Below are 23,722 nucleotides of genomic sequence, written 5' to 3' on the forward strand. Positions count from 1 at the left end.
AGGGGTCCCGGTGGGCCGGGGGCGGCGCGGCGGGCGGGGGAGGCGCCGCCGCCGCCCCGGCGGAGCCCCGCTTGTCCCGCGAACTTGGTGCCCGGGGGCGTGCGGGGGTGGGCGGCGGGGCCCCCCGTTTCTGAGGGAGCGCTTCTCTAACGGGGGCGGGCGCGGCGATGGGTTTGGCCGCCCCCCCGCTCCCCCCCCCGCCGCATCCGTGCGCGGACAGAGCCCCCCGGGCCGGCCCGCGCCTTTGTGCGCTCTTTCCGCGGCTGCTGATTGTTGAGGTTTGAAACGGAGAGACCGGTCGGGGGGGATGGGGCTGTTTGATTTATGGTGCCGGAGCGGCTGCGAAAGCCGCCGTGAGACGGAGCCCTGCCGCCCTTCCCCGAGATCGCGGTGCTGTTGAAGGGATCTTTAAAGAGGTGAAGATCTGGAAACAAAAAGTCGCGCATGGGACAGGATTACGCAGCCGATTCTGGCCCAACCCGGAAGTTTATGTCGGGAACACGTGTTGGTGGGAAGGTTGCGGGGCAGGAGCCGCCGACCCCCGCCTCTCCTTTCGCCTCCCCCGGGGGCTTTCCCCGCCCGGCCGAGCCCTCCGGGGCCCCGCTGCTCCCGGGGAGCTGAACCGCGGCGGCAGACACGGCCTCAAAGTCCAGGGACTCTTAACGAGCGCACCTCAAACAGAGGTTGCTAGGGTGAGTAATAGTTTAACGTAGAAATGCCCCTACAGTCTGATGGGGAAGAGGCCTTTTGGGTTTTTCTTCTGCTTTTTTTAGGTTATTTCTTTATTATTTTTAGCTGACCAGGTTCCACACTGCGTTTGAGAGTATAAAGTAGAACTCTTGTACTTTCTTTCAGATACTCGTAGGCTGTTGTAAGTCTTTGGTCAAATTTTGTAAATGTTTTTTAAAAAATCCAAATCTTGAATTGATATTTGGTAACTCCAGAGTAACTTAAAAAAAAAAAATAAAATTAGTGTGATCAAACGACACAGTGTAAAGTTAGGAATTAACTCAGTGGTAGGCTATTTGGCTTTAGGCTACCAAGGCTGTGTCTGGATTAAAATTATTTAAAAACGTACATTAATGTTTTGTAAGCTGCCTTCCTCCAAAATTGAAAATCTGTAGTTGATGTTGTAAAGCGAGAATTGAAATTGTGTAACAGCATGACATTTGAATTGGTATTCTGTATCTGCCTCACAGCCATGAGATGTTATATTTGTATGCAATCTTAACATTATTTAGAAATGAAATGTGGGCAGTTTGTCTCTTTTGTCCAGACTATTTCTTTGGTTTCAAAACTGGCTTGAGAACTACTCTAAAAGCCATTGGAGCGGGACATGGATATAGTAATGGTGCTTTGAGACACATCTGGAACTGGCTCCTAGGCTAAAACTAAGGATCCTGGTGCTCACATGCTGCTCTTATTTCTTTGAGTTTTTACTTAAGAACTTTCACTACTGGCCTAATTACCATTTCCAGCCTTTTAGTCTGAAAGCTGATTTCATGCCAAATTATTGCATTGTTAAGTATTTTAGTATCTTCAAAACTTCTGAATTTCACATTTCCAGACTGTGTAACATGACAGCTGTAAAATTTGTAGAACAGTCATTAAAAAGCCTTGAGGCAGAGTTGAACCCCACAGTGCCCTGAAGTGTCCCTCATGTCCTTGAAAGCTTTCACGTTTCAGTGGTAACCAGCCTTGGGAAAATGGGAATGATTTTTCCAGGATTAGAGTTAACTTATGATTTTTGTGAGAACACCTCTGTACGTGTAAATGCAAAATTAACTGCTAGTCTTGAGGTTAAGGCATGGAAGGATGAGTGAGTTCATTAATTAGGGTTTTGCTCTTTGATTGGATGGTGGCTTGCAGAGGACCAGAAGGGGTTGGATTGGTTGAGGTTTTTTTTACTGTTTTTTTTTACCCAGGTTGCATTCTGGAGGCAAAAGCTGTGAAATGAGCAGAACCCATGTGGATATCCAGAGAATCCTGTTGGGTGGGATGGGGCTCAGCAGTCCTTACACCTCTGCTGTGAGAGGCTGCAAAGGGACATGTGGAATTTTCAGGTCAATACTAACTCGTGGTTTAGACAGGCAGAGAATTTGCAGGGCAAATTTGCCTTGTCTCTACAACTCCAGTATTGGTGTGATATTATAAATGGATTCCAGTACAGTTCAGGTGATAGGTATTCCTCAAAAAGGCAGTGGGATAAACCTTTCCAGTAAAAGAACAGAAGTTGCTGAATGCTTTTGTGTCCCAGCCAAGCACTAACAGCCAGGTCTGAGCTGGGTGCACCACAGAGCCCAGGTGTGTGACAGGCTTGGGAATAGCAGTGCCTGGTTGATTGTGATGTTTGGTTTGGACCAATTTATGATACTGTAATTGATTATGGTTTTAAAATAAGCACTTCAGGCATGCAGTGTTGCAATGTGTAACTCACAGACCTAGAAATCAAAAGGCTTTTCATTGTTTGGGATTCTACCATTGTCTTTCTCAAGGGAAACAGAGCAGGTTGCTCGACATGTGTTTTAGAATCTTTTTTCTTCTTTTTTTTTGTTTTGTTTCTTTGTACCAAAGCTAAAATGGAAGAAGAGAGAGCCAGGTTGGCATGGATACATGACATGATATTAAACATGGCATTCTGGTTTTGTATCTTTAAATCAGGAATTATTTACATAATGTGCAGTGATCACACAACTGTCTCTTCATCAAAGTTTTAAGCTATATTCTTCTTCAGGAGAGCACCTTAGAGAAATGTTTGGTGTGTTTTGGTAGCCCTTCTTGAAATAGCAGCAGTTTGCTTTTTCTTAATGCAAATAAAGTAATTAAAATATTCTACTGTGGAAATTTTATAAATACATTCTTTTAGTTTTATCTAATAGGCTGATTCTTGCTCAGTGACATTGGACTACCTCACTAAACATAGACAGTCTTATCTGCAAGATTCTACATGCTCAAAACAGTTCTTTGAGTGATGAAATGCTCAGGGAACAGCTTGTAATATTCACAACTTTTTAATAAGTATTTTCTTTCAGAGATTTTGAAGATGTGGCAAGCAGGTCCTTATATAGTATTGCCAAGGCTGAGCTGCAGAGCTTGATAAAGTCACTTTCACTTGTGTTAACTGAGGAGCCTCCTACCTTGCAAGATTATGGAGCTGGTTCAGCCTGATAATGTTTTAAGCTTAACCAGCATGTGCTACAGAAAATAAACTAAGTTATCACAATGCAGCTTCTCCTGTGTTTTTTCCTTCCTCATTTAATTTCCTTGCTAAGTTAAAATGAGGAGGGTGGGCAGCATTGGTGCTTGGAAGTTGCACAAAGTCTAAAATTGATGCTAAGTATTCAGTGACTTCTAATGTAAAAATTCTAGAAGTTCAGAATTCCTTTTGTTTCAAACAATTCAGCTTTGTTCCTACTGTACAGAAACAAAATTAGTGAAACTAGTCAAACTTTCATTGTCCAAACTGTTAGACAAACAACTGCTGTTGTTTTACTGAGCCTTTTGTGGGTTGTGAGCAACCATTAATTTTTAAGACTTAAAATTTGGGGTATCAGGAGAGAGGTGCAGCTGGGAGATTTTTTACATTAAAACAGTTCCACTAGAAAGGGATGCTTCTAAACTAGAGATATTTACTCTGAAATTGCAGGAATTGTTTTTCTAGTTTCTATCACCAATCATCTACTGAAAACTTTGAAATAAGCATCTAAAGCATTACTGCTGTGAATTGTTTTTGTTTTTTTTCCTGAACTCTGAAAGTTTTAAGTTTTCAGCCATCATGTTTTTAAAGGTTAAACATGTCAAGGTCAGTGGCATCGTGGATGTTTTAAACTGGACTTGAAACAAATGTGATGAGTTGTGACACCATTGTAGGGTGGCCTGGGGAAGATGTGGGTTTTTCTTTAAACTTTGGTTTTGCTTTGAGTCTCAACTTCATAGAAAGCTTTTCCTATATTGTGAGAGCAGACTAGAAGTTCTTCAGTCTTTTCATTTTCTCTTAGTTCTTCTAATTGAAAGCCTTTTTCTGCCTTTTTGTGCCTCTATTCAGTGCAGTCCCTTAACTCTCAACCAAGTTTTAGTCATATCTTTGTTTAGCAGTGGGGTCTCCATACAGATAAAGAATTACTTAACCGATGTTTTTTTCTGTTGTACATTTAGACATTTTAGTTTATTTGTCCTTTGAGCAAAGGTGGTGCTTGTGCCTCTTTCCCAAATGGGTATTGTGAAGTTATGATTTTAAAGTGGTTTGGAGCTGTTTTGATGGGGTGACCTGTGTTCATTCCCCTTCTGTAGAGAAATTCAGTAGCTACTTTCAAGTTCTGAATACAAAAAGTACTGATAAGCAAAAAATTTAATCTGCAGACTTAATCCTTCCTCCCCTCACCTATTTCTAGTTAGTAAATAATACTGCAAGCTTCTAAACTTAGATGTGATGGTCACTGCTAAGATTTTAGTCTGATGAAAATTAAGTATTTGCCCTACTTAATTAATGTGTGTACATATACATATAGTCCCCTTTATTGAGAGAGGAAGCACCATCTTTCTGGAATGAAAGGTGAAACTGAAAGTCAATTCTTACCACTTTTGTTGGCCCATTCAGGGTTCTGGGAGACAGGCTAGTGGGTGGTGACATCCTTTCATGGTGCTGCCACATCAATTAAATCTGCTAGATGACTTAATACTTGTTAATATTGTCTGTACCTCATAGCAGCAAACCAGGCCATTCTGCCAATTTTTTTGCTCACCTCAAATGCCTTTAAGAAAGAAGAATCTGGTTCTGACAAGTGCTGTTTGATGAGGCTGTGTGTGCTCAGTAGCAATCTCACCAACTGTTTGCTTTGATATTGTTTGGAGAATTTTTAAGTCTTTGCCTTAAAATTTATCTCCCCTTTGTTCCAGTACCTTGCACTTGTGGTGCCACCATCTCAGTATGAAACCACAACCAAAAGGTTTCTCCCTGCTATTGCACAGACTAAAACTGGGAAGAGTAAGAACTGAGTGCCTGAGGCTTAGCTTATTACAAGAATTACCTGTTCTGCTAAATGTGCTGAGGAATATGTGTGACCAGCCAGCTGGATTTGGCTTAGCTGTGCGTGTAGAAGGGATAAGCAAGGGAATGCTGTTTTGGAGTCTTGTGAATGAACATCTAAAATACCAGCAAAATTTTCCTCTCTCACCTGCTTTAGAGTAGGTGTTTGCCTTCATTGGGTTTCGATGTTTTGTTCCCAGTGGGAGTTAAGGGGTGTGGAGGGTAAGTGAAATTAAGATCTGCTTGAGGTGCATTTTAGACTGTATAAGCAACAGTTAAAATTCTGTGAAATCATTTAGTTTTTATCTTAATACTAGGGCAGATGGGTTTCCTTCTTAAGCAAGTAAAATGTGTTATCTTCTCTCTTCATCTTTAAATATGGAGTATTTGGCTTTTTAATAAGTTTTTATGCTGTCTAGAATAGCTTTTTGAAATTAGTTTTGCTTGTCCTACACATAAAGGAGTCTGTGACCTGATGTTAGTGTCCTATTTAATAAGCAGTTACATACTATAATAGTGGCACATTTGTTCTCTCCACTATGCAAAACAAAATTTCTCCAGTGAATGAATGTAACCTAATGTAAGGGCAAAATGTAAAAAATTAAAGGTTTCCTTACAAGTTCTTTATCACTAACTTCTTACAAGATAAAATAAATGTGTTTTAATTGTGCTTCCTTAGTGTAGTTGTTTCACTGACAAAGACAGATTGTTAGCATAACATGGTCTCACCATTTCTGCTCTTGGAATTCCTTGTAATGCTTGAAATGTGGTGCCTTAAAGACTAGAAAGGGTGTCTTAAGTTTATGGGTATGATAGCATTTTGTGTAGTAGACTATTTAATTCTCCCTGCTTTTAAATGTGGTGGGTATGTTGAAAAGCCTACAAGTTAACCAAAGCACCAGAGCAAATCTAGAAAGTGAAACTGTGTGTACAAGAGACTGCACTGTGAATGCCCTTAAATCCAGGAAATGGGGTTGTGTGTGAGGTGGGTGGGAAATCAGAATTAAATGTACTTATATTTACAGTTTAATTTCTTTTGTTTTTTCTTTCAGAGATGGTGGAGCCAGGACAAGATCTGTTGCTTGCTGCTTTGAGTGAGAGTGGAATCAGTCCAAATGATCTCTTTGATATTGACTCTCCAGATGTGGTTCTTGCAAATCCAGCACCAACTCCAGCTGTTCAGCAGGTTAAAACAAGAACAATAGGGGTTTGTTAGAGCTTGGGTTTGCTGTGATGGGGGAGTTAAAGGGGATGAGGTCCATAGCAAATGGCTGAAGCATGTGGAGTTTTAAGTTTCTTGCTTTGTAGTACTGAGATTGGAAAATGACTTGTGAATTAATTTTAAACTTTTATACAAAAAAGCAATCTGAAACACTTGAGGTCAGTACAAACAGAAATATGCTTAATTCTGCACATGGGGACTTCATGACATGGGGACAGAATGTCAGGTATCCATGGAGAGCTCTCATGTCATTGGGGACTATCTACTCTACAATGAAATGTATGACAAGTGTAATGAAAAATGCCATGTTTAAGCTCCACGATGGCCTTCACTCTGGCAGAGTGTAGCCACTTGAGGCACAGACTGGAACAAAAGCCCTAAGGTTTTATTCCTGCTGACTTGTTTGCTTTCTTCCCTCTGCAGTCAGTACCACTTAGTGCATTAGAACTGGGCCTGGAGACTGAGGCTGCAGCTGCGGTGAAACAAGAACCTGAGACTGTGTCTACTCCAGCCTTATTAAATGTCCGGGTAAGAGCTGATGCTCTAGCATTTAGATGGGGAAGGGGCTTAACTTGGGCTGGGCACCAGGTGCCCACTAAGCTGCTTTATCACTCCACCTCAATTGCACAAAAGCTGAAAAATGATGCTGAAAGGCTCGTGGGTTGAGATAAGGACAGGGAGATCAGCAATTTGTCATGGGCAAGCCAGACTCAACTCGAGGAAATTAATTCATTGCCAGTTAACAATGGAGAAGGAAAATGAGACATAAGAGCAAATCTAAAAATACCTTCTCCCCATTCTTTCCTTTGTCCTGGGCTCAACTTCACTCCTGGCATCCATGGTCCTTTAAGGGCTGCAGGGGGAGTCTCTGCTCCAGAACCTGGGGCACCTTTTCCCTTGCCTTCACTGACCTTGGTGTCTGCAGGGTTTTCTCCCATATTCTCACTCCTCCGTCCCAGCTGCTGGTTGTGTAACAGCTTTTGCCTGTTATTAAACAAATACCTTCTCACAGGCAGTGCCAGTGACACTGACTGGCTGAGCCTTGGCCAGTGCTGAGTCTGTCTTACAGTGGGTTGGACTACTTTATCAGACATGGGGGAAACTGTAGTGGTTGTATCTTGTACCTGGGGGATGAATTTTTCATTTATTTTTTATTTCCTTTTTTTACCTTAAACTAAAATCTAAAAATAACCTTCTGAAATATGTACAGTGTATTGAGAGATACTTTTTGCTCAGACTGTTGCAGTACAAGTTAATTACTCTGGCATCTTCAGCATGTTATTTGACAACATTTCTTACTACAAGTGTCTTCTAAAAACTGGTGTGCTAAATGAAGTCTAATAAAGTTTTCTCTTTCTTTTTGACTACTGTCTAAAAATTTCCCTGCTTCTTTGTTGCCAGCAACCACCATCCACCACAACCTTTGTGCTGAATCAAATAAATCAGCTTCCAACTCTGGGGACGACCATAGTGGTGACAAAAACGACGCCTGTCACGACCTCGAGGCAGACGATCACTGTAGCAAAGATCATCCAGACCAGCACAACCACCCGGCCCTCGGTGGCAGCACCAGCAGTTCGCAATGCCTTGACCACTGCACCTTCCAAGGACCAGATTCAGCTGAAAGATCTGCTCAAGAACAATAGTCTTAATGAACTCATGAAATTGAAACCACCTCCTAATATTGCCCAACCGGTAGCAACAGCAGCAAGTGAGTTTTCTTTCTTTGTAATGACAGTATTTTAGACAAATAGCAAAATAATGATCTTTGCACATCGTGGATTTTCATTGATTGGTACTATATCCTGGTAAAATGGAGTGGTTCAGGAAACCTGATAAATTTCATTCTAGCTGCAATAGTGTTAGAATTCAGGGTGAAGTAGTATGAAATAAGCTAAAAAAGTAAACTCTTGATTTACTGCATGGAATGAGGAAAATGACAGTTTGCAGCTGGAAAACTGGTAAAATGAATTTGTGAACATTACTGAAGTCTATTAGCTATGTTACTGAAGTCTCCACTTGCTGTTCTAGTGTGTACTTGGAATTACTGCAAACTAGTACTTTTTTCTATTTAGCACCTTCCAAACTAGATTTGTAGCACACAAGGTGTTCGTGTAAAGTGTCTCCTGCAAAAGGAAAATCTGTCTCTCTGTTTCATTGGAGGCATCAGATCTTTTGTTTAAGAAATTAAGTCTAAAACTTGTTCTTTATTTTCATGTTACTTCTGAAATGTTGCAGTAAGTTAAATGCCACAAGTACTCCATTACCACACACAAATCTTCATTTTTGTGATTCCTTCCATAATACTTTCTTGTATGTTATTTCTAACATGTGGTCAACTTGTGTAAAGAAAAAGCTGTATATGTGTGAAACTTAAACTCTTTCAAGTTGTTCTGATTTTAGCATGAGATTGAGATCAGACTAGTTCAGTTTGAAAATCTCTTTCTTCCTGCTTCTTTCTGAAAGATACACAGGCACAGGATTTCTGTGATTTTCATTGTCTCTGAAACAAGCTTTGCTGATTTTATAGGTGTGGTTGGCATAACCTATTTTTCTGTATGCAGGGAGAGTGCAGTGCAGGAGCTGTCTGTTAGAACTGAAACAAAAAGCAGAATATGTCCCTCCTTGTGTCATTGCTTTCTCTTAGGGAGTGGCTGCCAAAACCCAAGTTGGGACATGAACTGAAGTTGGGGCAGGGAGTAAAGGAGGTGAGGAAGCAGAAAGGGATAAGTCAGTCCCATTAAACCAAGTGAAAACTCGGAGAAGCACAGAACGGGTGACATCAACACACAGGAACTGTTAGAGTGGCACAGTTGAATCTGTAGCTTCTGTATAAAGAGAAAAGGATTCCTGCAACTTCTAGAACTGCATTCCTAATCTTATTTGTGTTCCTGTGTTTCTGGATCTTTCCTTGAGTTTATTAATAAAAAAGACAAATACTTGTAGAAAATAGAAGCTCTTGAAAGGAAAATGGTCTTTTCATATAATTCAGGCAGCAGGAGTTCTTGATGGGAAAATATTAAGAAGTTAAATTATGCAATGTCTTTGAGGAAAACATTTGTGCAAGTGCCCTAATTGTTTTTAGGGGCAATTATGCTAAGTTTATTACATGCATGGTATGATGGAAGTTTGACAGCTGCTTTCAGTATTTTGCATCCATCCATATGCAAATTATTTTAGTTGTGTACTGAGTCCTGTTTTTATTTCTTGCAAATGTGACTAAAGACAGGAAGGTTAGTAAATGGTCTTCTTAAAGGATCCTGTTACACATTGTGTTCTTAAAGCATCACTGTGCTCCTGAATACCTTAAACTTCTCTTCCAGCTCATTAATAGACCAGCATGTTAATCTGAGTTGATATTTGGAGGGAATTCTGTAAAGCACAGCTTTTCTTTTGCAGCTGACCTAAGCAATGGTGCGGTGAAGAAGGAGGCTTCCACAAAAGAGGTAGCAAGAATATGGATAAATGACATTAAAATGAGAAGTTTTTCTCCTACTGTGGTAAGTGGCACAAATTATTCATTGGCCAAACCAATGTGTTGCTGGCCATGAACAGTTGTGACCAGTTTCAGGAGTTACTCATACTTGTCTTGTGTGTGGTGGAAGTGTCAAGTACATCTGTTTGTTCAAAAGGTCAGTTGCTCCACAAGATGAAACTTGGTTAGATGAGTGAAGTTAACAGCTGTGCAGAGCAGGCTTAGATAGTAAATGACAATTTCAAGAAATTACTGTCCTTAGCAGAAGCTGGTGTGGGCCAAGAAGGGTGTGGCTCTGATTAAAGGTGATAAGCATAGCATTTCCTGTGGGTTAAAACATTTTCTTCTAAAATCTCTAGCAATGAGGAAACTGAGAGACTTCCCCCTAGCATGGCTGCCCTTCTGGGCAGTTGAATTGAAGATATAAATTGAGTATCATTCAATTTTCTAAATGTAATAAAATTACATTCTGATGCTGTAAACACTTGAGTTTTGGCATCTTCACTGACGGCTCAACTCGGGCTGGTGTTTGGGAAGAGCTGTGCTCCTCAGTGACTGCCATAAAAAAGGGGTTTTTCAGATCACTTCTTTTGTATTAAACATTAGTAGTTGTAGAATAGATTTGATTTTTCACCTGTTAAGTGCTTTACAAATATATAAATATTTCTATCAGTCAGGGTGCAGTAAATGGGTAACTGTCAGGTTTCAGAGAATACTGGACAGAAATATTTAACTATCAAGTTGTGTAATGGTGTCATGGATGTGGAACTGCAGGAGACTCCAGGGGAGTACTTGAACATTTGGGCTCTCATGTTTTCAAGGCAATTTTCTTTAAGTCATAGTCTGGTTTTAGTATACTGTAGGAATAATTTCTTTTTAATTCTGCTTATGTGAGTTTGGAGTAGTTGATTCCCTTGCAAAGAAGAGGAAATTCCCTGACTTTGTGTCTTTAGAGGGTTGTTCAGAGTGTAAGAAATTTACATCTGTGTTTAGTTTCCTCAGTGATTCACTGATTTGTCCCCTACATGTGTTAAAAAAGTGAAGTGCAAGTGTGTCCTCATTTCCTTTCTCATGTTAATTTCCAGGAGATGGAATATTAACAGTGTTCTGTTTGACTAACGCAGGTATTTATCTATTCTAGAAAGTGCCAGCAGTAAAAGAAGAGGAGGAACCTGAGGAAGAAGATGAGGAAGAAATGGGCCATGCAGAGACCTACGCTGAATATATGCCAATAAAATGTATGACCTGATCTTCTGTTACATCAAAAGGCTGAATGCTTTGAGAGTTAATTTATTTACTCTTGTGTAATTACTAACACAGAAAATAGATCCTGTCTGAAGTTAACAGGACCTGAATATGTTGTGGGTTTTCCTAGGAAGTTTATCTTCTCTAGTGCTTAGATGTGGAAGATAAGTGGATTTTTAAACAGAAGAGGAATTCTTCATTGTATCATTGAGCAGTATTTGTTTCACAGATATGACTGATGAACCAAAATCAGGCTTTTTTTTTACCTCTGTTAAGAGGTGCCTCAGAGGAAATTTTATAAAGGATTTCAGTGCTCACTTGTTACACTTAGGAATCTAGTTTGAGTCTTTTGGTGTGAAATCCCTCTTAAGTACATTCTTCCTGCATTGTTCCTGGCTGACTACTTAGAACTGGCTGTTGGTTGTTTTTTGAGTGAATCTTTTACTGCTGTTAATTGCCATCTCCCCTTTTTTCTCTTTTCTTTGTTGTACCCATTGACAACAGGCTGTTATCTTGTTTGCTAAATACAGTGACCTGCTGTAAAAGAAGGCAAAAATTTTGCAGGGAGTTTGTAGCTAAATGGTTAATTTTTATTGCTGCTGATGAGATCTGTCAGCAATTAGACCATGCCTGTTCTAAATCTTTTCTTCTCTCATTCTGCTCAAAAATGGCATTATATAAATAGTGAAAAGAATGTTGCTTTTGTGATTCTAGCATCCTGAGGCTGCTTCTGGCCTTTTTGGGAGACAAGGTTCAGGCTGATTTTGGTTTTTCTCAAACAAGTCAAGTACACAATAACTTTTTCTAAAGTGAATTTTATCTAATCTCATAAAAATTGTGAGAAGGTGGTGAGAAGAGAAGGTTAAAATTGCAGTTACAAATTCAGATTAATGTGTTCCTTTATATGCAGTGCAGTTTAACACTTGGCAGATTGTTGCAATGAAACATGCTTGTTGTTGAGTTCAGCCTTTGCAATCACAGTTTTAAGTTGTTTGGGTAAATACAATAACTTGTGCTGCAGCAACAGAACTTTGTATTTTGTTTTCATCTTCTGCCTTCCTTCCCCTTCTTTTTCCACCAGTAAAAATTGGTCTACGTCATCCTGACCCAGTAGTGGAAACCAGCTCATTATCCAGTGTGACTCCTCCTGATGTGTGGTACCAGACATCAATATCAGAGGAAACAATTGACAGTGGTTGGTTGTCAGCTTTGCAGCTGGAAGCAATCACTTATGCAGCCCAGGTATGCCAGACATCAGCACAGCTTAAAAGCTAACAGAGAATTTAAGAAGAAAAACTGCAATCTGACAAGTGAAGCTATGTCAGTTTTACAAGGAGATAAAATAATAAGAGCTTAAAGGTTTGAGTTGCATTAAGAAGATGGCAGGTGAGCTTCAGTTCAGATAAATGTGAGGTAATACACCTAGGAAAACTTCCTCTAACCACTTCCACAGTGCTGATCTCTTAACTGTCTTAGAATGTATTAGTCATTTTTATTTCTCTGAAATAATTTAGTGGCTGCAGTAGCAGCAGGCAGAGAAAGCCAGCCCTGTTTGGCATCCTTGGGAAGGGAATAGAGAACAGGATGGGGGTTATTTTGCTGTTGGTTAAACTTCAGTGTGCCCACCCCAGATAGGTGTGCAGTGCTCTGTGTGCTGGGGAGAGAAGCAGTGGAGTTAGAGCACAACTAAAATGGCCACAGGAGGGAAAAGTTACCTCATGGAAAGAGACTGACACAGCTGGGACACCTGGGGCTGGAGAGAAGAGAAAGGAAAGGGAGTGAAATCAGGGTTAAGATAATCAAGAAGTGAGTGATCATCACACAAAACCAAGAGCATAGCAGAGCTTGGTGACACTGACAGGAGATTGGTTTAAAATGGATGAATTCAGAGTACTGCACTGCTGAGGATGTGTGGGTCTTGCTGCCCCAAAAGGCTGTACAGGTGCCTATCAGTGGGTTAGGAAAAGGCACAAAATACTGGACAGATGTTTAGAACAGTTCTAGGTGCTGGAGGAAGAAAAGGGAGAATGGATCACACAATGCAGTTAGGGTGCTGTGCTCTCCCTAGATAAAATCCCCTCTTCCTACTTCCAGGAGTTTTCTTGGACCACTGGTCTCCTCCAATAGGATGCTTCTTATGTTTGCTTTTTCTGACAATCCCCTGTGATATGTTCTGGAGAATGGGTACAAGCTTTTTATTCTTTCTCCTACAGCAACATGAAACATTCCTGCCCAATGGAGACAGAGCTGGATTCTTGATAGGTGATGGTGCTGGTGTAGGAAAAGGAAGGACCATAGCTGGAATAATCTATGAAAATTACTTGTTAGGCAGAAAAAGAGCAGTCTGGTAAGTGTGTCAGGATTTGTTAGAGCAGACACTCCAGTGACTCTATGACTTAAATTCAGGGTCATCTGTCTTCTGACAAATGTTTTAGCAAATGCCTTTGGACATGCTGTAACTTACAGAATGTGCTTTGTTTTGTATCCTCAGGTTTAGCGTGTCAAATGATCTGAAATATGATGCTGAAAGAGATTTGAGAGATATTGGAGCAAAAAACATATTGGTGCATTCATTAAACAAGGTGTGGAAACTTTTTACTATGTACAGTTGAGCAAACCTTTAGGTACGCTTGTGTGACGAGCTGTGCATGTTGACTGGTTTAAGAGCAAGAATGTACTAATTTCAATAAATTTGCTGTCTAGATCTTGTTTGACAGGCCTACATCTTACAAAGAACCACACAGAGCTTTAAGTTAATCATGTAAATAGGCCCCTTGTAGGATTAAGTGAGCATGTATGCTTTTTTAAAAAAAAAAAAAAAAAACCACTTCAAGCCACTACTGACACTATTAGTAGAGTATTTTCTGGAAGTTGAAATATTCTTTACATTTTTAAAGCTTTGTAGCGTTTGAATTTTTTCCTTTCCATCTCTCAGTGCACATTTTATATGTAATGCATTTTATGTGTAATACTTGAATAATAGACTTTCTCAGTAATTTATTAAATCAGCAGTGGTGTGTGCAGTTATTTTTGGAGACACTGCCTCTGCTCTGGATTAGCTCCTTAAATTATAAAGTGTAATTACTGGTTGAATTCACTGAACTTAGAAGTTTGGTTTAAGTTGATATTTTTGCTTTGTGAATTCTTAATTTCTAAAATAAGGCTTTAGAAATCATCATTTATGGTAGCAACTGTAAATCACGCTTGAGGTATTGGCTCTTAAAGGGATACATTGAAACTAAAATCTGAACTCCATTTAAATTAAGGAAACCATGTAGCTAAGGAATGTGGCTGCTAAGCTTTTGAAGCCTCAGATTTAGTCTTCCTTAAGTCTGTGTTTAAGTAAGGCACTGTATAACCCTTTAACCATGCTGCCATCAGCTGTGCCCTGCTCGTGATGTGAGGTTTTGGGTGGCTCCAAGTGTTCACACATTTAGGGTTAAGACCACCAGCATCCCTTAATCATCTGATAGGAGGGATTGAGGAGGGGTCTCTCTTGGTTAATTTCTGTAATTTCTATTTCTTGCAGTTCAAGTATGGGAAGATTTCCTCCAAACATAATGGAAGTGTGAAGAAAGGTGTTATCTTTGCTACTTATTCTTCTCTTATTGGGGAGAGTCAGTCTGGTGGTAAATACAAAACCCGATTAAAGCAGCTTCTTCACTGGTGTGGTGAAGACTTTGATGGAGTTGTATCCTTTTCCTGGAGTTCATTTGATTATAACCAAAATTGCTATTTGAACTTTGAAATCTTTAAAAATTTTGTGTGGCTGCTCTGACATTACACTTGCAGTTTTACAAACTTTGTGCCAAACATCATCGTCAACTTGTTGCCACATAACTCTTGTACAAGAGTGAAGTTTCTGGTTTTTTCTACATAAAACCTATACAATTAAACTATTATCCTTGAGAACCTTAAGTACAGTACACTGATATTTTTTGCAGACTTATTTTGATATGTATTTGGAGTATCACCAGCATTTTCAAGACCTGAAGTGTTGGCAATTTTGTTCTTAAATACTTGCTATTTAAGTATTTTTTCAAAGCTGTTAGTTAAAATGGCGAGTGTCCTGAGTTTACAATTTCCACCTGCCCCCTGTTGTAAGTAGGAGATTTTCTTGCCATCTGTTCTAGCTCCTCATTCTATATATTAATGGGACAAAGCTTTTCCTTAATTATGGTTCAGATTGTATTTGACGAGTGTCATAAAGCAAAGAATCTGTGTCCTGTTGGTTCATCAAAACCAACAAAAACAGGTCTGGCTGTATTGGAACTTCAAAATAAACTTCCAAAAGCCAGGGTTGTTTATGCCAGTGCCACAGGTACATACTGCTGGGTTTGTATTAAATGTTGCTGGATGGTTTTGCTGGCACTCTTACAGATTTATGTTTCTCTTTTTAGGTGCATCTGAGCCAAGAAACATGGCATACATGAACCGTCTTGGAATATGGGGGGAAGGAACTCCATTTAGGGAATTCAGTGATTTTATTCAGGCTGTTGAAAGAAGGTAAAATTTCAAAGACCTACAGCAAGAATGCACAGGCTTGTGGCTGATTGTGCTCTCCAGTTCCTTGTCTTCACTTTAGTCCTTTGCAAACATATCCTGTCACACTAAGAACTCTGGCTTCTAAATCTAGCAAAAACAGAATTTATCATAAGTGGTGAAAAATAAGATGTTGCCTTTGTTCACAGAAAATTTTGAGAGCTTTAAAAGCTTTCTGGGAAAAGAGGCCTCTCAAAAATGTGGGTGTTAGGAAAGCAAAATACTTTGCTGCTCCCCATGAAAACACCCTGTATTATAGTGAGTATGCTCAGTGTAGTTAATGGCTCACTATTTGTGGAAGGCCTCTAATGTTTATGCATTCATCTTAGGCAATTTAACAGGAGGAAATCTTGTGCTTCCTGGCATAAGAACCCAGTTCAGGGAAATTCTTTGTGCTGTTACAAGGTACTTGGTGTTTCAGAACATACTAATAATACTGAATGTGAGAGGTCAGTAGAAAACACTGCTGCCGCATTCTGTGGTGGGTGAGCATCTTGCTTTGCCTACTCAAAAAGAATTTTAAATGCTTCAAAATGCCACAGTAGGGCTTAGGATGCATCTTGTTTACCATCTACATGATGTGTGTTTTTCTGGACTCTGCAAGTGTAGCCTCACTTCATTACTGAGTGCATATCAAATAAGCAATAATGAAGTTAGAGCCCCAAGCCTGTGAGTAGCAGTCAGCTGTTCTGCAGGTGACTTCTGTGCTCTCAAGGTGTGTTGCTGTTGAAGAGTTATTTACTAATTAAATAATTTTCATATCAGCATAAATCTGAATAATTTTAAATGGTATGTGTTATTTTAAATCATCAGCAGTTTATAAAATTAGAATGCAAGTATTTGCTAATATTTGGACCAGCTTTATTATCCAGTTACAATTTGTAAGTTACTGTCTCCTAATTCATCCTAGGTCATTTGGGAAAAAAGTAACTGAGTTTTACCTTTTGGGATACCCTTAATATTTGCAAGGCAGGGATACAGTTTTATGTAAAGACTAAATTTCAAATTGTTTTGAGAACATATTCCTTCACATTTGTAAGCTGTTCATTTCTAAAGTACATGGGGTTGTGTTTTGAAGTGTTTTTTAACAAGTTCTTGCTGTTGAAAATTCTAATATGGACTTAAATTGTTCCTTTATTTTAGAGGTGTTGGTGCCATGGAAATAGTTGCTATGGATATGAAGCTGAGAGGAATGTACATAGCCAGACAGTTGAGTTTTTCAGGTGTAACCTTCAAAATTGACGAAGTTCTGCTGTCACAGGAATACGTTAAAATGTACAATAAATCTGTGAAACTGGTAAGAACCCTTTGTTAAATTTGCTTTCTCTTTTGAGTTCTGAGAGGTTGAAGCTGGTTGAAATTTGAATGCTCCTCTTCTTGTCTAGTGGGTCAGTGCTCGAGAGAGGTTTCAGCAAGCGGCCGATCTCATCGATGCAGAGCAGCGCATGAAAAAGTCCATGTGGGGGCAGTTCTGGTCAGCTCACCAGAGGTTTTTCAAGTACCTTTGCATAGCCTCAAAGGTGAAGAGGGTGGTGCAGCTGGCTCGGGAAGAAATCAAGAATGGCAAAGTGAGTTGATCAAGACTTCTTTTAAACATTTGTCTTAAATGTCAAGTTATTAGATTAATTATATGTAATACAAATGTTTTCAGCCGTATTAGGAGTGTATTTTGTTCTTCATGGTATCTAATGAGCAGAAATTCAGGCAAAATAAACTTAAAACTCAGTCATAGTGACGGTGCCTGGTTCATTTGTCCTTCAGTGCGTTGTCATTGGCCTGCAGTCGACAGGAGAGGCAAGAACATTGGAAGCTTTGGAGGAAGGTGGTGGGGAACTGAATGACTTTGTTTCTACAGCAAAGTAAGACTGAATTTTAAGACTGTTCTTTACAAAACTAACCTTCATCCAGCTCAGTGTGTGTGTAGTCATTTTTCTTTCTGTGTGTCAAATGTGTATCAGTGCAGGCTGGGAATCCTTTACTGAAGCTGCCTGTACCTAAAATCTGGCAGCACTGCTCAGCTCCTGGTTCTCTTGGCATTCCAAAGTGATGTTTTCAGGTGTGAACAGCTCATACTGTTCCCCTCAAACTGGGAGGATGGGGACACCTGCCAAGTGCTTGCTGCATTTATACCAGAGCAAGTTACAGACCATGACTTCCCTCTTTGATCAGATGAACCAGAGCCAATCCCAAGGCTGCCTTGCTGAAGCTTTTAATTTATTAACTTAATCTTTTACTTAAATTGAGCAATAAAAAAAATGGCAGTAGTAGTGCCACTTGTTACCAAAAACAAATTGAACAAGTTGTAACAGTGCTGTAAAAAAAGTCTCCTACTTTTAAGAAGGTGACAAATACAGTAATGTGGATGATAATACAGAAAGTGCCCAACTGCACTCACAAGAAGTCATTCTTCAGAGAAGTCAAGCAAGCTGTTAAATGTTACAGGTTTGTACTTTAAATAAATGCAAATTCCACTAAGCAACCTTTTTTTCTTAAACAGAGGAGTATTCCAGTCTCTTATTGAAAAGCACTTTCCAGCTCCTGACAGGAAGAAGCTGTTTAGCTTGTTGGGAATTGACCTGACTGCTCAAAGTAATAACAATTCACCCCGAGACAGCCCTTGCAAGGAGAACAAAGTGAAGAAACGAAAAGGTAATGCTTAAGTTCCTACACTAATAATAAAGTGAAAATGGCAACTTCAGAGCTGCCTAAGTAGTGTGAACTTTGTGGAGGGGAAAAGGGAATATCTGTGCAGTCATCCATGAAAGAGATTGTATTGCACATCTGCTAAGGCTGTTGTTAGAGATTGCCATTAATAGATATTCTATTGCTGCTGAAGCAATAGAACCTGTAAGTTTTAATTTTGCTCAAATTTGAGTTGATCTGCTGTGGAAGCAAATGCCAAAATGCCTTGCCTGTGTCAGACCACTTCCTGATGTAGTCACTCAAATAACTTTCTTTATCTTGTGGCTCAATGAAGAGAAGCCTAATACCACTCACTTCCCAAATTGGTTATCTTAAGAGTAGGTGATCATAAAAAACTTGGGAGAGAGGTCTTGCTTAAAACTTAGCTTCTTTTAAATAGTTCTGTTTTCAAAAGTTGAGTAGTTTATGTGGTAAAACAGACCTCAAAGTGTGTAGACTACAAGGTTTAAACTAACTTCTTTTTCTTCTGGGATGATGGAATTAGGTGAAGAAATAAGCAGAGAAGCCAAAAAAGCCCGCAAAACAGGTGGCCTTGCAGGTAGCAGCTCTGATGAGAGTGAAAGCGAGTCTGATGCTTCAGACAATGAAGAAAGTGACAATGAGAGCTCCAAATTTTTGAGCTCTGGAGATGATGATGACTTCAACCCTTTCAGAGATGAATCCAGTGAAGATGATGAAGATGGTAAGACAGTCTAAGTGTTTCATCAAGCACGTAGCTGTATTTGCAGAGTAAGCAGAAAGTCTTCCCAAACATTTCAGTGAGCCACAGATGTGTTTACTAAGCATGTAGTTCAGTTCCAGTGAGACTGCAATTAGCAGAATATGAAACTTCAATTAGATTTTTGTACACTGGAATTCAGACTTCTGTAAGTCACTTTATGCAATGAGAATGTATTTGTTTCAAAAGCATGGATGGTTGCTTAGTAAATGTTTGAAACTTCTTTTCAACTTCAGATCCCTGGTTGATTAGAAAAGAGCATAAAAAAAATAAAGAAAAGAAAAAGAAGAAAAGCATAGACCCAGATTCTATTCAAAGTGCCTTACTAGCCTCTGGTCTGGGATCCAAACGACCCAGCTGTTTCACTTCCACTGTTGGAACCACCACTTCTAGTACCAACACGTCTGGTAAGAGCAGCTTTCTTTGATGTTGATTCATTTCCTAGGAGTAAGGCAATAAAATTCTAACTCTCAAAGAGCCTTTCTTAACTTTCAGCAAACAGTAACACAAACAGCAGCTTTGTAACGAGTCAGGATGCTGTTGAAAGGGCCCAACAAATGAAAAAAGAATTGCTGGATAAACTGGAAAAGCTGGCTGAAGATCTTCCACCTAATACACTGGATGAGCTTATAGATGAGCTGGGTGGTCCTGAAAACGTCGCAGAGGTAGGCTGGTGTTCACATATAGAAAAAAAGTATGTTTTTAAAAAGGTTGTTTATCAGTTTTAGACAGTGATCTCAGGAGTGAGAACAGAGGTTACTCTGCTGATGCCTGTGAATGAAAGAAACTTGAAGATTGTGTTAGAATACTGGGGGAGCTCTGAGTGGGTGGATACATTATTTCTGAGATTTGATAGTTTCTAGTTGGATAAATCATGCCAGTTTCTCTTTTGCTTTACTGTGATCTGTTTCTCTGACTGGCTGTAGTCAGTTTGCAGCTGGTGTGTATTAAACAGACAGGAGCTTTAGTTCATCCTCCAAGGCAGTGGAGATTAATTAATCAGGCTTCCATTAACACATAAAAGTTCTTAATCTCTCAATAACTTCACAAACGTGTCTTTAAGCTACCTGTCTCTATCAAGTAGCAGCATCAGTGTGATTTCAAAGACCCTGTTAAGATCAGTGGCAGCCTAAGCTGTCTGTTTAGTTTGCTGCTGGTAAATCCCTTATGAACAGTAGCATTAATACAACATCATTTCTACATAGATTTGCTCTCTCGTGTTCCACGTAGCAGATAATGGCATCAGCCAAAAAATAACCCAGGTTCTCTGTGTAGTTTTGCACTTGGAGTAAATTACTGAGCATTTTAATGTGGGTACATGGATAAATAATATTGCTTGGAGCTCTTGGTGCTGGGGTGGTTTTGGTATTGGCACACTGAGCTTGTGTTCCCTTCCAAAGATGACAGGGCGCAAAGGGAGAGTGGTGAGCAATGATGATGGCAGCATCTCCTACGAGTCAAGGTCTGAACTCGATGTGCCTGTTGAAATCCTGAACATCACAGAAAAGCAGAGGTTTATGGATGGAGACAAGGTAATCCTTGAAGAGAGAGACTGCAGATAAATGTGCCAGATGCCATAGTAACTCTAAGCTATTCACCAGTGACTTGCAGGTACAGGAAGTGCTAGTTAAGCAGCACTTTCAGTTCACTGCTGTTTTGTTTTTCAAATCCGTGTGTTCAGCAGTCCAGTGTGTTTAGAGGTCAGGCTGTAGTTTGGGTCACCTCAGAGGCCTGTGCCTGGTGTGCACCCATGTGCCAAACTGAAAGCTGGCACCTTTAAGCTGTTTCAAAGTACGTGTTTAAAAGGCAGATTTGTGATTCATATCTTTGATTCATTGATCTGGGTCACTGAAAAGAGAAAATAATTAAATTGGGAAATGGGGAAGACCACTGTATGAAAACTTTCTGTGAGGGGTGAAGGGAAAAGGTGGGGCCTGTTAACCTTAACAAGGATTGAGAAGTAACACTGGGAGGAGTGGTGGCTTCTGTCCCTTATGTTGCACTCTGAAAGAAAATCCTGACCTGAACAATGGTAGACTTCTGATAAAAGGAGGAGGGGGGTGGAAAGCTCTTCCCAGTGGTTCACTTGGGTGGTGCTGCCACAAGAGGGCAAATGGAGTAAATGTCACTGTGCGTGGAACTTGTGTAGTCCTGTGTGACACTTGAGGGTAAAGACTGGGGTTCCTCTAAGTGACTTGTGCACAGCCCAAACATTTACATTCTTTCAAGGCAAATGCATTCAGGCACTGGAATGGCTGGATCCTCTTCCTTGTACGGCATTAGCAGCAACGTTTTGTCTTTTCTGTGGTTTGCTGTTGGAGCAAGTCTGTGTCCCTTCCCTTTTCCTTCTGACGTATAGGCCAATGTCAGGGAGACCTGCCCTCTGGGATGGCAAGTCTTTGTTTGCACAGGGAGTTGTTGAAAAGTAAAGCAAACCCCCCACTCCTTTCATTCAGAAAAGTTCATTAGCATTTCTAACTCTGATACAGAAAGCCACACCTTTGCTGCCCTCCCTCTGCCTTGTGACAGTGAAACCATTCCAGACCCATGCTTGGTAATAGTTGTAAAACCAGGGGGGTTTTTTTTGAATCTGGAAACTGAAGCTTGATCTTGGATTTATTACTAACTCACATCTCTTTTCTCAATCAAAGAACATCGCCATCATCTCAGAGGCTGCCAGCTCTGGTATCTCACTGCAAGCAGACCGCAGGGCCAAGAACCAGAGGCGGAGGGTTCACATGACCCTGGAGCTGCCGTGGAGCGCAGACAGAGCCATCCAGCAGTTTGGTAAATCCTTCACTGTGTGCCCTTACCCAGCAGACTCAGAATAATAATTGAACTTACTGCTAATGTGGAAAATCAGATTGAGTAGGCAACCTCCTAAGGACCCCTCCAGTCTCTTGTACCCATGAACAGAATCAGCTTTATCTGTGCTCATAACTAATCATCTTGAAAGCTTTGAAAGAAACCTCACAAATGAGCCTAGGCTGCAGCTTTGGAGTTTCATTCACATATGAGGTGTCTACATAGAAGTTGCCACAACTTTTAGAGTATTTTTGTGCTACCTTCTGTTTGCTGTATTACAGCAGAAATTAACTTTAAGCAGGATTAAGTTATACCTTTTTCCCTGCTCTTCACAGTTCATATTTTATTATAAATGTTCAGTGAAATAGAATTTATCTAATAAATATGCTTCTATTTAATTATCCAGGAAGAACTCATAGATCCAACCAAGTGACTGCTCCAGAGTATGTGTTCCTCATTTCTGAACTGGCAGGAGAGCAAAGATTTGCATCTATAGTTGCAAAAAGACTGGAGAGTTTGGTAAGATGTTTCAAGAGGTCTTCTCTTTCCTTTGAGAAAATGCAATTTAGTTTTCTTTTTCTTAAAAGTTGTATTTTGTCCTAACAGGGAGCCCTCACCCATGGGGACAGACGGGCCACAGAAACTCGAGACCTCAGCAGATTCAATTTTGATAACAAGGTGACAATTCTGTTTCTGTTGGAGAGCTTACGCTGTGGTGCTTATTCCACAAATGACCTGTTAAGGAGGGTTCCTCTCTAACCCTTACCTTTAATGTACCACTTTCTGATGGAAGGCCTCTCTCTGTAACCCTAATTCTGTTTGTGAAGCCATGTGGAACACACGTGTGTAAATCACTTTTTTGTTCTTGCAAACAATCAAAGTCTTAAGTAAATGGTGTGTGTCCTTTAGGCCACAATGAAAGATTAATTTGGCAGTTCTAATTAAAAATTAAGATTGGGCTGTTTTCAGTTATAAACTACACTACATAAAGGTGATAAACAATTCCCTTCACTATTGCACAGAAAAGCTTTTCATTGTGAATTATAAATATCTGTTAAACCATTGGTACCTGGGGCTCAGGTACAAACACTAACATTGATAGAGCAATTTTTTTTTCTTTCACAGTATGGCAGAAATGCTCTGGAGATTGTTATGAAATCCATTGTGAACTTGGACTCCCCAATGGTCTCACCTCCTCCTGATTTTCCTGGAGACTTCTTCAAAGGTAAGATAATGCACTGGCTGCCATAGCTACCTTTTGATCCTTCTCCAGTATGCAAAAAATGGAAATACTGTGAGAGCTGTAAAACATTGTTACAATTTAAAATGATCAGCTGAGACAGATGGGAGTAAACGCCCAGTGGGAGTCTGTGCACATTGCCTGAATGTTGAAGTTCACACTTGAAACCAGATCTGTGAACTCTCAGTGTAAGGAATGTTCTGTATCTGCTTGGCCACTGAATTATAAACAGATCTTTATCTTCATTTTCCCGTTACCTGCTGGAACTGTTCTCATGCATGGTGCCATTGGTGCTTTCCCCTACCTGTGCTTCTTGCAGGGACTGGAGGCAAAGCTGTGTTCTGCTTATTGATGTCTTAGGTAGAAACTGCAAGTAATGGCAAGTGAGGGGTGTCAGAGGCTTTGGAATCAGATCCTATGGCTAAACAAGCAGTTACTTGACTGGGTTATTTTTAGATGGCAGAGCAGCTATGATTTAACTTCCTTCTCTTTCCTAGATGTTCGTCAGGGATTGATTGGCGTGGGCTTGATAAATGTGGAAGACAGATCTGGAATACTGACACTTGATAAAGGTACTTGGGTGTTCAATGTATCTGTAGAATGTTCCTGGGAACATCTTGTGTCATGACAGTGGATTCCCAGCAGCAGAACTGAAGCATCTAAAAAGTGACTTTTTGGAAGAACTTAATGTTTTCTGCATTTCTAAAAGAATGTGCTTAAATAGTGTTTGTCAGAGTCTTTGAATA

General features: G+C 40.1%; 1 protein-coding gene across 2 annotated transcripts in view; it reads left to right on the plus strand.

Moving 5' to 3' along the window:
• Window positions 1-23,722, plus strand: part of SBNO1 (strawberry notch homolog 1) — a 30,986-nt gene that overhangs the window by 393 nt on the left and 6,871 nt on the right. The window contains exons 1-25 of one of the 2 annotated variants that reach the window (XM_056504565.1): window positions 415-692; window positions 6,079-6,212; window positions 6,672-6,776; window positions 7,650-7,959; window positions 9,648-9,748; window positions 10,865-10,961; window positions 12,050-12,210; window positions 13,182-13,315; window positions 13,460-13,550; window positions 14,498-14,659; window positions 15,154-15,289; window positions 15,369-15,474; window positions 16,654-16,807; window positions 16,896-17,078; window positions 17,272-17,369; window positions 18,008-18,159; window positions 18,698-18,895; window positions 19,168-19,338; window positions 19,427-19,596; window positions 20,332-20,463; window positions 21,583-21,718; window positions 22,143-22,255; window positions 22,343-22,414; window positions 22,862-22,961; window positions 23,474-23,548. In XM_056504565.1, coding sequence (XP_056360540.1) covers window positions 6,081-6,212; window positions 6,672-6,776; window positions 7,650-7,959; window positions 9,648-9,748; window positions 10,865-10,961; window positions 12,050-12,210; window positions 13,182-13,315; window positions 13,460-13,550; window positions 14,498-14,659; window positions 15,154-15,289; window positions 15,369-15,474; window positions 16,654-16,807; window positions 16,896-17,078; window positions 17,272-17,369; window positions 18,008-18,159; window positions 18,698-18,895; window positions 19,168-19,338; window positions 19,427-19,596; window positions 20,332-20,463; window positions 21,583-21,718; window positions 22,143-22,255; window positions 22,343-22,414; window positions 22,862-22,961; window positions 23,474-23,548 — 3,289 coding nt within the window. In that variant the 5' untranslated portion in view covers window positions 415-692; window positions 6,079-6,080. Of the gene's footprint in view, window positions 1-414; window positions 693-6,078; window positions 6,213-6,671; window positions 6,777-7,649; window positions 7,960-9,647; window positions 9,749-10,864; window positions 10,962-12,049; window positions 12,211-13,181; window positions 13,316-13,459; window positions 13,551-14,497; window positions 14,660-15,153; window positions 15,290-15,368; window positions 15,475-16,653; window positions 16,808-16,895; window positions 17,079-17,271; window positions 17,370-18,007; window positions 18,160-18,697; window positions 18,896-19,167; window positions 19,339-19,426; window positions 19,597-20,331; window positions 20,464-21,582; window positions 21,719-22,142; window positions 22,256-22,342; window positions 22,415-22,861; window positions 22,962-23,473; window positions 23,549-23,722 lie in introns of those variants that run through there. The other variant, XM_056504566.1, reaches the window with a different exon arrangement.

Source organism: Oenanthe melanoleuca, chromosome 15 (assembly GCF_029582105.1).
Source record: "Oenanthe melanoleuca isolate GR-GAL-2019-014 chromosome 15, OMel1.0, whole genome shotgun sequence".
Lineage (NCBI taxonomy): Eukaryota > Metazoa > Chordata > Aves > Passeriformes > Muscicapidae > Oenanthe > Oenanthe melanoleuca.